This window comes from Chiloscyllium plagiosum, chromosome 2, assembly GCF_004010195.1.
Source record: "Chiloscyllium plagiosum isolate BGI_BamShark_2017 chromosome 2, ASM401019v2, whole genome shotgun sequence".
Classification (NCBI taxonomy): Eukaryota; Metazoa; Chordata; class Chondrichthyes; order Orectolobiformes; family Hemiscylliidae; genus Chiloscyllium; species Chiloscyllium plagiosum.
Genome location: NC_057711.1, coordinates 117,068,860 through 117,083,745, shown reverse-complemented (window position 1 = coordinate 117,083,745; position 14,886 = coordinate 117,068,860). Strand labels below are relative to the sequence as shown.

The following is a 14,886-nucleotide window of genomic DNA, read 5'->3' as shown; positions in this document are numbered from 1 at the left end:
AGGTGTGATTTAATGTTGAAGCTTTTAGGATTTGAGGAATTAATTGGGTAGTAAGAGAAATTGGTGACTGGAGCCTAAGACACAAGGACCTAACCTTAAAATCTGAGAAAGTATGCAATCCCTCCTCATGTAAAGTTTGGGACAATTATGAAAATAATTAGCCTCTTACTGAAATTCACAGATGTTAACTCAATTAACTGTTTTAATCAAGGATTGATGGCTTTTCATTGGGCAGTTGCATTAATGGATTTGGGGGTTCAGGCAAGTGTATGAAGTTAAGATACAGATCAGCCTTGATCTCATTGAATGATTGCTGACAATCTTCTGTCACTATTTTTCTGTTCATCCTTTAGTCAGAAGGAAGTCTGTTTGAGGGAGTTGAATATTTCCTGTTCTTCTTGACGCCCAGTGGCATCATAAACACTCCTAGGTCAGTTTACTTGTTGCTTTTGATAGAGATGAGATAATGTTTCTGTACCAAATCTGTGTAATACTTGTCTGTGTTGATAGTGAGGTGGGCTCATGTCTATGAAAGAGCTTAGAATGTAACTTTCTGCTGCCCTCAAGAATTGGTTTTCTTTATGGTAATGGAAATAATGGCTGCTTGTTTTCATCACTTTGATATTGGAATAGTATCATAGTTATGAGGTTACATCTATTGAAAGAAATCTGAAGAGGCTATGGCATTTGTTTCCTTTCTCTAGAAAGGCAAGACTAAGGGGTCACTTGAAAATATTGGAAGTTTGAAATAAGTGCAGAGATGCTGGTTTAATTTATGATCTTTGCTATTGTCCCCTTCCACCCATCCCATAAATCCAAAAGGAATTCAAGAAACACCACTTCACCTGGAAAATGGCGTGTGCACTGTTTAAACTGAGTAGAATAGATGTTTTAAAGGGGAGATGAAATCTTGAACTTGGGAAAAAGAAGTGGAATAGAAAGCTAATAGGGTGAGATAATATGGAGTGGATTTGTGAACTTCTTTGACCAGTTAAGTCAAGGGACCCATCACTTTACTGCTTTAGTAACCTTTGACCACTGTGAACACTCCTTGTTGCTGATTGTGTTTATGGTAAAATCAAACATTGAACGTTTTAAGTTTGAGGTTTCACTTGTTACGCAGGGTGTGGCAGGAAACCCAGTCGTGAAATCAGTTTTGGATAAAACAAAGCATTCTGTGGAGTCCATGATCACCACCTTGGATCCAGGCATGGCTCCCTATATCAGTAAGTATAACGCCTTAAAAATTCTAATTTATTTTGCTTTAATGATTCAAAATATTAAGTAAATCAGAAAAAATACTTTGGAGTTTTTGATAATCCATTTCCTTACTATAATCCAATACCATCCTAACTTAGCCCATCTTTTGTGCCTTTCTCACCTCTAGAGCTGTCTGGTCGTCTCAATAGCTTTCCACTCTCTGTAAACCTCAGCTCGTTTGAATTTCTGTTGCCTGCTCGTTGCCCATCAATTTTACAGTGATTTCCCAGATCACAGCAAATTTATTTTCATTTTTAAATCCACTTGCTTTCATCCCATTATTTTTCTCTAACCTTCGGTATTAGACCCTCAACATGCCATTTTCAGTAGCAAATGCACTGTTAACAACTTCTGGATATTAACAAAAATATCTGTTTCCTTGCTTAAATTCTGGGCCCGTGTATTTGAGCAAAGGCAGAACGCAAAGAGTAAAACACGTTTTTGATTTGTAAAGTATATTAGCTGAAAAGCTTTATAGATGGCAGTAATTCACATTCTTGGTAGCTGTATAGGTTTTGGGTTGTGATCTGCTAAAGCTCTTAAGTTTCTGTTGAAGTGGGTCAATTTTCTGATTTGTTTTTATCTGCAGTCTCGGTTCTTTATTAGTCTGGTTTTCTCTGGCTCATTAATGTTTGCAAAATGTATGAGAAGCCACTGATAAAGCAGTGTGTTAGCAATGTGCATTATTGCAATACTCTTTATTTTCTTTGTAGTTGATCAGTTTGGAAGTTTATATTACCTGTTATCACTGAGGGGCAATGAAATGTTGGCTTTGTTTGCCTTTTATGACTTCAGGACATCTGAAAGGCTCCAACCAATTTAATACTTCTGAAGTGTAGTCACTGTTAGAATATAAAGAGAGGTTGATTTTAATTTCTTCACAAATTGTGGCCATAGGCCCATTTGTGGCCTTGGTCTATTTCAAACTTATTCCTTTATCTATCTGAGGTTAGTGTACTCCAATTCTTGCCGTGTGTTATGGTCACCACCCCTAAAATCTCCTTAAGTGACTTTGTGCCAAATTCTGTTTCCTCCAGTGATGTGCACTTAAGAGAACTACATAAATACCTATTTAAAATCAGTTTCTGAAACTAATACTCTGTCAGAAATGTTCGATGATTCTTTCCCATTGTTCTCATACTTATAGACTGTGTGTAATTGGTTAAGGTGCATGAAGTGAAGGTAACCATATTGCTGTCTCAATAGAGAGAGAGAGAAACACAAAGGATAGTGAGTTTAACTGCAGGTCACCATGTGCCAGGCGAGCGACGAGATTGTGAAGGTAATGGTAATTTCAACTGGCACCACAATATATAGCAACCATTTGAAATTGAGGATCATTTTTAGTATTTCCAAAATTGCAAATGTTACAAAGCTAACTGGGAGTGTATGTTATGAAGAAGGTGTAATTATAGTTTGATAACGATTTTGAGGGGTTTAGTGAATGGACAGGAACATGACAAGTGGAATATAATTCGGAAAAGTGAGGTTATCTACTTTGTGCAGAATGCTTCTTAAATGGTATGAGGTTGGAAAGTGTGGTTGTGTGAAAGTGTGGTGTCTTTGTCACTCCAGGCAGGTGCAGCAAGCTATTATTAAGGCTAATGGAATGTTGGTCTTTATTGTAGGAGGTTTTGAATACAGGAGTAGTGAAGTTTTGCTCTAATTATATAAGAAGAGTTTGGTTAGACTGCACTCGAGTACTGTGTGCAGTTTTGGTCCTGTTCCATGAGGAAAGATATTATTACAATCAAGCTAATGAAACAAAGTTCACCAGATTTGTCCTGGCCTGGCTGGACTGTCTTAGGAAGACAGATTGAGCAAACAGCTCCTGTATTATCTGACATTTTGAAGAATGAGTGAGCTAATTCAAACAAAATATTTTCAAGGGATGGACAGGGTAGATATAGGCAAGATGTTTCCCCTGTTGGAAAGTTGGAGGATGCCATTTATTTCTGAGATTACTTATTTTTTCTCAAGAAGTTGTGACTCTTTGGAATGTATGTCACACAGAGCTGCGGAAGTCCTTGGGTAAGCTCAAGGTAGAGATATACAAATATGGGGATGAGGTGGCTACAAGGCATTGAAATGCTTGGTCTGCCATGATCATATTAACTGCGGGTAGGCTCAACTGGCTGAATGACCTACTCCTGTTCCTGTTTTACAGACAGCCATCCAGGTAACTACACCGTCAGGTCGCTATTAATGTTGGTTTTTAACCAAGGATGTATGACAATAAACAAAGTAACAGAAGATGTTCAATACCAAGTTATGACTGAAACATAGACAAAAACGCTGAAAATACGGAACATTAAGCAGCGTCTGTTGAGTTGAGAAGAAAATGTAAATTGAAACAGGTTTGAGTGGCTGAGTGACCACCACCTGCTTGCATTTTGCTAGAACAAAATACTGGATGCTGATGGCCTGCATCTATGCTTTTTGCAGAAATTGACAGGAGAAATGGAAGTGGACTGATACTCTTATAGAAATCTCTTGACTATGGATGGAAAATCATGAAAATGCTAATGTAGTAACCATTTTCAAAAGGGAGGAATGACGAATCTTGATAGTCAAAATAGTTAAATATGTAGATTGGAAAAAATTGTCATGGCCAACATGCATTTCAGAAAGGGATATCATATTTGGGAAGCATAACTTTGAGGTGACATCAGTGCAGTGGGTGTGGTGTAACTGGGCTTCCATATAGGCTTCAGTAAGTTGCCACATGGGGCTAGCGTAGAAATGAAGGAATATGAGATTTGTGAGAGGTATCACATTACACATTGGTTAAAAAAATACAAATATAAGAGTTGATTGTTTCTCAATGGCTTGACGTCAGAAGCATTGTCCCACGGGGTTCTGTGACTGTGTCTATTGAGGTCAAGGTGGGTGGTATCTGAATTTGCAAAGAATGTGAAGAGAAGGCTTAAAGCCAAAATAGTTATGTGTTACATGTGATGAAAACCAGCAATGCAACAGAATGCTACAAATACTCACCAGTTCAAGCAGCATCTATTGAGGAAAACTGGAATTCGTGTTTCAGGATTTGTGGTGCACCAACTAAAATATTTGTTAGTCAGCATCTGGAAGGCAGATGTTCGTTCATGATGGAATCTGTCAACTATTCATTTGCCTGTCTCTTTCAGAGTCCTGCTGTTAAATTTGCACATCTCAATTGGAATTCTCAACATTGTTACTATTACCAGATTAACATCAATTTACAATCTACGTTGCTGTGCAGAATTTGGAGGGTGAAATGGGAAATAATAATGGCAGAGACACTAAACCAATATTCTGTCTCTGTTCCACAGTGGAAGGTAGTTTCTCCCAGAAACTGCAATTACTACAGAGGAACTTGGTGAAATTACTATTGCTAGAGAGAAACTAATCCCATCAGTAAACTGATTATATTAAAGGTAGATAAGTCACTGGGACCTGATGACGTGCACCCTGGGGTATTAAAGCAGGTGGCAGCAGATACATCAGATGCATTAGTTATGGTATTCCAAAATTCCTTGGATTCTAGAATGGTACCAGTGGATTGGAAGCATGCTAATGTGAAACCCTTATTCAAAAAGTGGAAAATTACAGATCAGTTTGTTTGACCTCTACTGAGGAAGTTGATTGAGTCAGTCATTAAAGGAAGAGAGAACTGAGCACTGGAAAAACAAAGCTCAGTTCACCAGTATCAGCATGATTTCATGAAGGGCAAATCATGCTTGACAAATTTGCTGGAGTTCTTTGAGGATGTAACTAGCAAGGTGGATAATGGGATTGTGATGGCATATCTAGACTTCAGGAAAATATTTGACAAGGTGCCATATAAAACACTGATCCAGAAGGTTAGATCTCAGAGAAATGTATTAGCTTTGATAGAGGATTCACTGGCTGACAGAAAGCAGAAGACCAAGTACTCCTTTTCTGGATGATAAACTGTATCTAGTGGGTACTGCAGGTTTCAGTTCTGACCTCCGCTATTTACAGTCTATTTAAATGATCTGCAAGCAGGGATAATGTAACATAACAAAATGCATGGATGATACTAAAATAGATGGGAAAGCAAGCTGTGATGAGAGAGAATTTACAGGTGGATATTGATAGGGCAGGAGAATGGACCAGAATCTGTCAGATGGAGTTTAATGTGGATAAGTGCGAGGTTGTCCATTTAAATGGGGTTGAAAATGTGTCGCTGGAAAAGCGCAGCAGGTCAGGCAGCATCCAAGGAACAGGAGAATCGACGTTTTGGGCATTCAAAGTGTGTCAGTGCAAAGGGATCTGGGTGTCTTTGTGCACAGATCACAGGAAGTGGATGTGCAGGTGCAGCATATGATAAGAAAGGAAATGGAATCTTGGCATTTATTGCAAAAGGGTTGGATTATAAAAGTAGAGACGTGTTGTTACAACTATATAAGGCATTGGTCAGACCACACCTGAAGTATTGTGTCCAGTTTTGGTCTCCTTACTTGAAGAACTTGGTGGCACTGGAGGCTGTTCAGCGAAGGTTCACCAGGTTGGTGAACCAGATCTGGTTGAGGTACAAACAGGTTGTTCTGCTATAATGTGTGTTTTGTTAACATGAATTTGCTATAATGCAATTGATGAGTTGGGGCCACTGTTTCTAAAGTGTCAAGTTTTAAAGTGTGTATTGGTTATAACGCGATTCTGCCCCAGTAGTTTAAATGGTGCAGCTATTACACGATTCTCTTAACACAGGATTGCACAAGAACAGAACTACCAAATTATAGTAGAACGGACTGTAAAATGCTAAAAGGAATTAATCAGCTGGATGTCGAATAGATATTCTCCCTTGTGGGGCAGTCTCGAATAAGCATTCAGAGAGTGAGGGGGTGTAGGTTCAAAATGTGGATGAGGCTAAACTGCTACTTAGAGGGTTGTGAATTTTTGGAACTCATTGCCCCAAGTGCAGTGGAGGCAGAATCCATCAACAGATTCAAGAACGAAATAGATATGTTTCTCACAACTGGTCCCCGTAGCCCTTTATTCCGCTTTTCAAGAAAGTAGTTGAGAACCAGGATAAGATCAGACATGGTCATGTTAATGGCGGAGTGGGTTCAAAGGGCTGAATTGCCTACTCTCACTGCTAACTCATGTTTCTATGGTAATGTTTTAGAGTTAGTCCAAATAAGTTTTGTTTGTGGCATGATTGAGCATGTACAATTATAATGATTGGATATTTCCTGGAGGGCAGAGCCTTCTCTGAGTTACTTGTCATTTTATTTTTGCTTCTCCCTCCAGAATCAGGTGGTGATCTGGATATTTTGGTAACTTCCATCAAGGAAGTTAAAGTGGCAGCTATTCGGGATGCATTCCAGGAAATGTTTGGATTGGCCACTGTTACTGGGGAGGCTGGCCAATCAAACATTGCCCCACAACCTGTTGGTTATGCAGCAGCATTAAAGGTAAGTTTGTTTTTTTTTCTGTTGATTTCATTTGTTTGTAGCAAGACCAGCTACACTGTTAAAATTTCTTTCCCTTCCCCCTCTTATTTGTATTGTATACCACCTTTGAAATCACTCGACCTCCCAGGGGGTATCAATGTACCAAATGTCCCATTCAGACTGGATATGATAATCATGGAGCTGCTGATCTTTTGCTTAAGTCCAATCCTGCATTTCAGAAAACAGTGTTAAAGGACAAAATGCAGTGCCCAGATTCTCTTATTCAAAATACAGTGAACCCTTTATCTCCACATGTCTCCTTAACATATAAAAAGTCATCTGGTAGTACAGAATTTGGATATTGCTGAAAGACTTTTTTAACCTTTTAGTCAGTTTAGGATTATTGGTCAGACTCAATCTGGTGCACTTGCTTGTACTGGAAGCTACATCTGTTAATACACATTTTATTCTTTGAAGACAGAATATGTCCACACATTATACCCCTTTCAACTCGACAAGAACAGGTAATGATCAGTCTTGCCTTGGCAATGTCTTGATCAAAGTGAACCTACTTGCTTTAAAGTTAAATAAAACTTAACAGTTAACTAGCAGTCATCAGTGTCTAGATTAGAGTGGTGCTGGGACAGCAGAACAGGTCAGGCAGCATCCAAGGAGCAGGAAAATCAATGTTTCGGGCAAAAGCTCTTCATAAGGAAACTTGAATAAAGTCTTTTTCCAGCAATGCAGGTATAATTATTGTTTTTGTAGGCAAATGAAACACCAATTAACTCAGTAAATTCTCAAAACTGCAATAGCATGGATGATCAGAGTCTGTTCTTAGTGTTGGTTAACTGTTAAGTGTTGGCCTAATGTCTGAGCATCCTAATCCTCTTGATTGTTGTGGAGTTTTCCCCATCTGATTACATTGGTGTCTTGTCTATCTGTATAAGTTATTGTAACGTTTGAAACAATGAAAGTGCTGCATTCCAAATGTCAGCAAGATAATGTGTTGTTGTTTCTGGACTAGACCTTGAACATGTGGCCTTTTGATGTAATGAGAATGCTATGAGAAACTATTACTGGCACTTGTTATTTCACATACAATCTTGTCCCATGCCTTAGTTTGGCATCTTCCAGCTCCTCAATCTCAGTACTGCAGAGAGATCTTCTCTCACTAAATTACTGTGTTTGGCTTACAACTTATGGTCACTAAAGCAACTTCAAAAATTGAGAGCTCAACACCCATTCATGGGCCAAAATTTTTGGCACTCCTTGTCCACCACTGAGTATCTCTGTTCAACCAATTTCCTATCCATTCGAATTCCTGGAGTAGTAATTACTGTTTTCTAAGCAGTTGCTTAGTTTGAGGGTGGATAAAGGTCAAAACAATGGTACTTTAAAAAGGAGGAAAAGAGATAAAGGTAGCAACCATATGGTCAGTGAATCAAATGAGAAAGAAACCTATATTGCTGTCTGACACAGTGAATCTGCACAGCTACTGCCTTTGCTGTTTGAGTTCAAGTATCTCTGGAGTGTGTCTAAGAAAAAATAGTAAACCGGGAAATTCACAGCTGACTTTGGAGGGACATGTGTGGGAGAGTTCACAGCCTGAGAGCAGTTAAGTGCATAGTTTTTAAGTGTAACCTTGCTGTGTTTTTTAAAAATCTACAATAGTGAGTAGAGTGGGTTCTTTTTTTGATTATGTTTTATTTAGATGTCTCTTGATTAAATTTAAAAAATATAAAACATAGGTACTAAGTTAGTCTGGAGCATTGTTTTTTAGAGCGGTGAGACTGCTACTTTCTGTGTCCATGGATTAAGGTGCAAAGATGGCCTTTAGTAGAGTGATATGCTCTTCCTGCCGGATATGGGAGATTAGGGAGAGTTTCCATGTTACTGATGTTATGTCTGCAGCAAGTGTTTGGTTGTGAATCCAATCAGATCACATGGATGGGTTGGTGTGGCAGTTAGAGGCAGTAAGGAATTTACAGGAGCTAGGGGATGTGATGGCAGTTACAAGAAGAGAGTCAGGTAAATGGGTTACCTCTAGGAAAGGTAGGAGAGGGAGGCAGATAGTTCAGGAGTCTCTTGTGACTATCTCCATCCCAAACATGTATGCTGTTTTGGAAAATGTAGGGGGTGATGGACTGTTAGGAGAATGTAGCACAAACAGACAACTTTCTGGTACTGAGAATGGCAGAAATGTGATGAGGGATATGTCAGATTCCAAGCGATCGATTGTGATAGGGAACTCTCTCTAGGCAGAGGCACAGACAGATCTTTCTGTGGCCGACAGTTAGAAATCAGCATGGTATGTTGCCTCCCTGGTGCCAGGATCCAGGATATCTTGGGGGGGAGTGCAGAATGTTCTCAAAGAGGGGAGGAACCAGCAGGAGGTCATTGTATACATTGGAACTAACAATATAGGAAGGGAAAAGGGTGACATTCTGAATGGAGAAAATAGGAAGTTAGGCAGGAATTTAAAAAGGAGGTCCTCTGTAGTAATATCTGGATTACTCCCGGTGCTATGACTAGTGAGGGTCAGAATAGGACGGTAGTACAGGTGAATGCATGGCTGAGGAGCTGGTACCGGGGAGAAGGGTTCACATTTTTGGATCATTGAAATCTCTTCTGGGGTAGAAGTGGCCTGTGTAAGAAGGACAGATTGCACTTGAATTGGAAGGGGACTAATAATTTGGCTAGGGAGATATGCTAGAGCTGCTCAGGAGGATTTAAATTAGTAAGGGGGGGGTGGGACCCAGGGAGGTAGTGAGTAAATAGATCAGTCTGAGACTCGTACAGTTGGGGAAAGGAGCAAGTCAAAGTCAGGGCAGGCAGGGACAATGCAGAGAATGAGGTAGGACTGATTAAATTAAACTGCATTTATTTCAGTGCAAGAACATGGGACTGGGATATCATAAAATGATAGTGACTTGAAATAGGGATGTACAGGACCGTAGCTTAATGTTCCAAGATACAAATGCTATAGGAAGGATGGAAAGGGGAGCAAGAGAAGAGGGGGAGTGGTGTTTTTGATCAGGGACAACATTACTGCTGTACTTAGAATATTCCTGGGAATACATCCAGGGAAATTGGGTGGAAATGAGAAAGGAAGGATCACTTTATTGGGATTGTACTTTTGACCCCCCAATGGTCAGCTGGAAATTGAGACACAAATTTATAATGAGAGCTCCGTTACCTGTAAGAATAGTAAGGTGGCTATGGTAGGGGATTTTAACTTTCCAAATGTGGACTAGGACTGCCATAGTGTTAAGGGTTTAAATGGAGAGGAATTTAAGTGTGTACAAGACAATTTTCTGAATCAGTATGTGGATGTGCCTACTAGAGAAGGTGCAAAACTTGACCTACTCTTGGGAAATAAGGCAGGACAGGTGTCAGTGTGGGAGTACATTGGGGCCAGCGACCATAATTCTATTAGTCGTAAAGTAGTGATGGAAAAGGATAGACTGGACCTAAAAGTTGAAGTTCTAAATTGGAGGAAGGCCAATTTTGACAATATTGGGCAAGAACTTTCAAAAGTTGACTGGGGGCAAATGTTCACCGGTAAAACAATGGCATTCAAAAATGAGAGTGTGTCCAGAGACAATGCGTTCCTGTTAGTGAAAATCAAGGCTGGTAGTTGTAGGGAATGTTTAATGACCAGAGTAATTGAGGTTTTGGTTAAGAAAAAGAAGGAAGCATATGTCGGGTATAGACAGAAGAAATTGAATGAAACCTTAAGAGTATAAAGGCAGTAGGAGTATTCTTAAGAGGGAAATCAGGAGGGCAAAAATGGCTTTGGCAAATATGGTTAAGGAGATGGCTTTGGCAAATATGGTGAAGGAGAATTCAAAGGGATTTTATAAATACATTAAGAACCAAGGGTAACCAGGGAGAGAAGCAGGCCTTGCAAAGATCTGCAAGGCTGCCAATGTGTGGAGTAGCAGGAGATGGAGAAGATACTAAATGAGTATTTTGCATCGCTGTTTACTGTGGAGAAGGACATGGAAGGTAGAGAACATGGGAAACTAGGTGGTATCACCTTGAAAAATGTCCTGAGGTGGTGGTGTTGGATGTCTTAAAATGCATTAAGATGGATAAATCCCCATGACCTCATTAGGTCTACCCTAAAACTCCGGAAAATGATTGCTGAACCCCTTACTGAGATATTTGTATCATCGATAGTCACATGTGAGGTGCTGGAAAACTGGAGGTTGGCTAACGTGCCACCAATTAAGAAAGGTGGTAAGGACAAGCCCAGGAATTATAGACCAGTGAGCCTGGCATTGGTAATGGGCAAGTTGTTGGAGGGAATCCTGAGGGACAGGATTTACATGTATTTGGAAAAGCAAGGACTGATTAGGGATAGTCAGCATGGCATTATGCATGGGAAATCATGTCTCACCAACTTGAGTGAGTTTTTTGAAGAAGCAATGAAGAGGATTGATTAGGGAAGAGCAGTGGACATGATCTACATGGACTTTAGTAAGACATTTGACAAGGTTCCTAATGATGGACTGGTTAGCAAGGTTTGATCACATGGAATACAGGGAGAACTAGCCATTTGGATACAGAACTGGCTCGAAAGTAGAGACAGAGGGTGGTGTTGGAGGGTTGTTTAGAGGCCTATGACCAGTGGAGTGCCGCAATGATCCGTGTTGAGTTCACTGCTTTTCGTTATTTACATAAATGATTTTGATGTGAACATAGGAGATATAGTTATAAGTTTGCAGATGACACCAAAATTGGAAGTGCAGTGGACAGTAATGTACCTGTACAACGGGATCTTGATCAGATGGGCCAATGGGCTGAGGAGTGGCAGATGGAGTTAGATAAATGTGAGGTGCTGCATTTTGGAAAGGCAAATCAGAGCAGCACTTATACACTTACTGGTAAGGTCCTAGGGAGTGTTGCTGAACAAAGAGATCTTGGAGTGCAGGTTCATAGTTCCTTGAAAGTGGAGTCGCAGATAGATAGGATAGTGAAGAAAGCATTTGGTGTGCTTCCCTTTTATTAGTCAGAGCATTGAATATAGGAATTGGGAGGTCATGTTGCAGCAGTACTGGACATTGGTTAGGCCAGTTTTGGAATATTGCATGCAATTCTGGTCTCCTTCCTATCAGAAGGATGCTGTGAAACCTGAAAGGGTTCAGAAAAGATTTAAAAGGATGTTGCCAGGGTTGGAGGATTTGAGCTATAGGGAGTGATATGAATTGGTTGGGGTGGTTCTCCCTATATACTTAAGGTCCTGGGGAGTGTTGCTGAACAAAGGGACCTTGGGATGCAGGTAGATATGATAGTGCAGAAGGTATTTGGTATGCTTTCCTTTATTGGACAGAGCATTGAGAGTATAGGAGTTGGGAGGTCATGTTGTGGCTGTACAGGACGTTGGTTCGGCCACTTTTGGAATATTGTGTGCAATTCTAGTCTCCCTGCTTTCAGAAGAATGTTGTGAAACTTGAAAGAGTTCAGAAAGGATTTTTCAAGGATATTGCCAGGGTTTGAAGATTTGAGCTACAAGGAGAGGCTGAATATGCTGGGCCTGTCTCCCTGGAGCATCAGAGACTGAGGGGTATCCTTAAGAGGCATATAAAATCATGAGGAACATGGATAGGGTAAATAGACAAGGTCTTTTCTCTGGAGTGGGGGAGTTCAGAACTAGACGCATAGGTTTAGGGTGAGAAGGGAAAGATATAAAAGTAACCTGAGGGGTGACGATATATATATATATATCTGTGACTGTATAACTCTTAACTGGCACATTGTGAACTGGCACTCTTGATAGATGAGAAGAAGAATTATGTACCTCAAATACCATGAAGTTTACTGTATTATTATGTCCAGTCATTATAATTTTCTAATTTACTTACTCCATGTAAATACAATTGTTCAGTTGAATGGCCATATGAAATACCAACAGTTGATTCAATTTCCAGTCACTTATTACTCAAATACTATGATTTACCACGATGTCCAAGTAGTCAGTTTAGAATGTGAGTGAGAAGCCTCTGCTGGTAAGTTACATTATTACGTGATTTGTGCTGTAAATAAAGTTATAACACTCTGCATTATGTTTCTATTATTTAGTGTGTATTTTTGCATTGATTATGTAGACCACTTGATCAGCTGGCACAGTCCTGGTTCCAAAGGTGCCAGTTAATAAAATGTTTGCTGTTAGAAAGTCTGTGCAGTTTGTTTTACAACCATTTAAACATCACTTTGAATTGTAATCAATATTGTAATGTAGAAAATGCCACAACCAGATTGTGCACAATGTGGCCCCAGAAACATTTCCTGTATGTAAAGACTGCTTTTTATTTTTATTTTTCTGGATTGTGGGCAGAAGGATGAGAAAAGAAAACTGCTGTAAACTAAGGAGACTGTTGAAGGAGATGTTGCAATTTCAAAACTAGTCACTGGAATTCGAGAGCTGTTTTTACGTTGTTGCCACCTTCAAGAAGTAGGGAGGATTGCTGGACTCATCAGCATAGTGGGTCTGTGTTCAAGATCATTTTGTCCAGAGCCTGTCTGTTAATTTGTCTTTTCAATCAATACTAGTGGGGAGAGTCAGTATGTCAGTAACTCTTTGGCCTTCTGACACCTGTGTCAGTGCAATACAACAGCAAAACAGCATTCTCTGTACTTGTAGAGAAGTAACAAAGAATTGGAAGATAGTACTCTCGCTCTCCCCACTTTGTGCCATAAGCTGATGCCTCTAATGAACAACCAAGCAATTGACCAATTAAGTGTGCTAACTGCGATGTGTCCTCAGGAAAGAACTGAAGTGACTTAGAAAGATGATCAGAATTTGGAAGGACTGAAGAAGCAAAAGGATACCTTCTCGAATCAGTGGGCTGCTGCTACTGAACTGTGTTCCTTTAATTTTTTTTCTCTAACATCGATTTCTTTTTTCTGTCATTAGCATGTACAGGAAATTAAGGAGTAGACTCTAACTTAGAGCAGAAGTTGATCTTTCATATCATCTTTGCCTGTGTTTGAACTGATTTGTTTATTTTTTTTAGAAAAGTTTCTCATTAGCTACAAACTTGTTCAATTTTTTTTGTTAACCTCAATTCATCAAACAGGAAAAATAGGAATTTTAAGTACTTTGACAAAATCTTTAACTTTCAATGAGTATTGATGCTCAAATATCAATGTGCTTTCCCAAGTAGATTGTGATATTGCCCTATAGCCCTCTTCACCCAGAAAATTACTGGCAGCCTTGACTTTATGCCCAGTGTCATATGTGATTGACCAGTGATATGAGCATTAAATTTCAGCATTCACTTCAAATGATATTGAATTTATCCATTGCACAGAACTGTGTTTGTAGAGTATGGTTATTTACAAATTAAAAGTAACCCTGGAATTAATATCAATGTATGCATTATTGAGAAGTAAATATATCATATGAAATGCTGAAATCAGCTTCCAGTTGTGCCTTTTGTTTACTTTTCAGAATCAGAGTGTTCTTGTTAGAAACGAAAATCGCTTCTCAATAATCGCTCTAGACAAATTCAGGAAAACAAAGTTTTATTAACAAGTCAAGTCTGCAGAGTCGGGCACCCTTAAAGAAAAGGCGCGCTGAGGCTTACAAAGTCTCCCATTATATACAGCACAAGTCCCTCCTCTCCTTGGCTCCAACAAGCCATGAGGTTCACATTCTTAAAAACATCATTATTTTTATCACAAAGTCTGCAACAAATGTTTTCAGAGTCTCTAAAGTTTGTTGTTTTTCTCACCCTGTAGTCCTATCAGTCAAAGACTTATTCTTCTCTGTCTGTGCTAGCAGTCTACTCAGTCAAGGACTCATCCTTCCCTGCTGTGTGAATGGCTACATCAATCAAGAGCCTGCTTGTTTTACTATCGCTCACAAATTGTCAGCATTCTGCACAATTTAAACTACTCTACTTTTGAGTATATAAAATGGTTGTTAGAAAAGAAACAAAAGTTTTGTCTTTTATTATAGATCAGTCTGTGGTCCAGGCACATCTTAAAGTTTAAACCGAAATTACCTCTCACTATTCCACCCTTTTCTTTCTTTAAGATGTGCCTGACCAAGATAAGCCCCCCCCTTCCCTCAAGGGCCTGGGAAATCCTTGGTCTTTCGTAGCAACATCACTTTAAGTTCCCGCGTCCCATGTTGTGGAACCACCACTGCCTGGAGTCGGGAAATATTTTTCTGAATTAAAAACTGAATACAGGGAGTTAGGCAGGGTAATACGAG

General features: G+C 39.6%; 1 protein-coding gene across 4 annotated transcripts in view; it reads left to right on the top strand.

Moving 5' to 3' along the window:
- The window catches only part of prrc1 (proline-rich coiled-coil 1), an 81,998-nt gene that overhangs the window by 13,368 nt on the left and 53,744 nt on the right, over positions 1–14,886 (top strand). For all 4 annotated transcript variants that reach the window (XM_043717029.1, XM_043717022.1, XM_043717006.1 and 1 more), the window contains 2 exons: positions 1,124–1,226; positions 6,517–6,680. In XM_043717029.1, the coding sequence (XP_043572964.1) occupies positions 1,124–1,226; positions 6,517–6,680 (267 nt within the window). The remainder of the gene's footprint in view (positions 1–1,123; positions 1,227–6,516; positions 6,681–14,886) is intronic.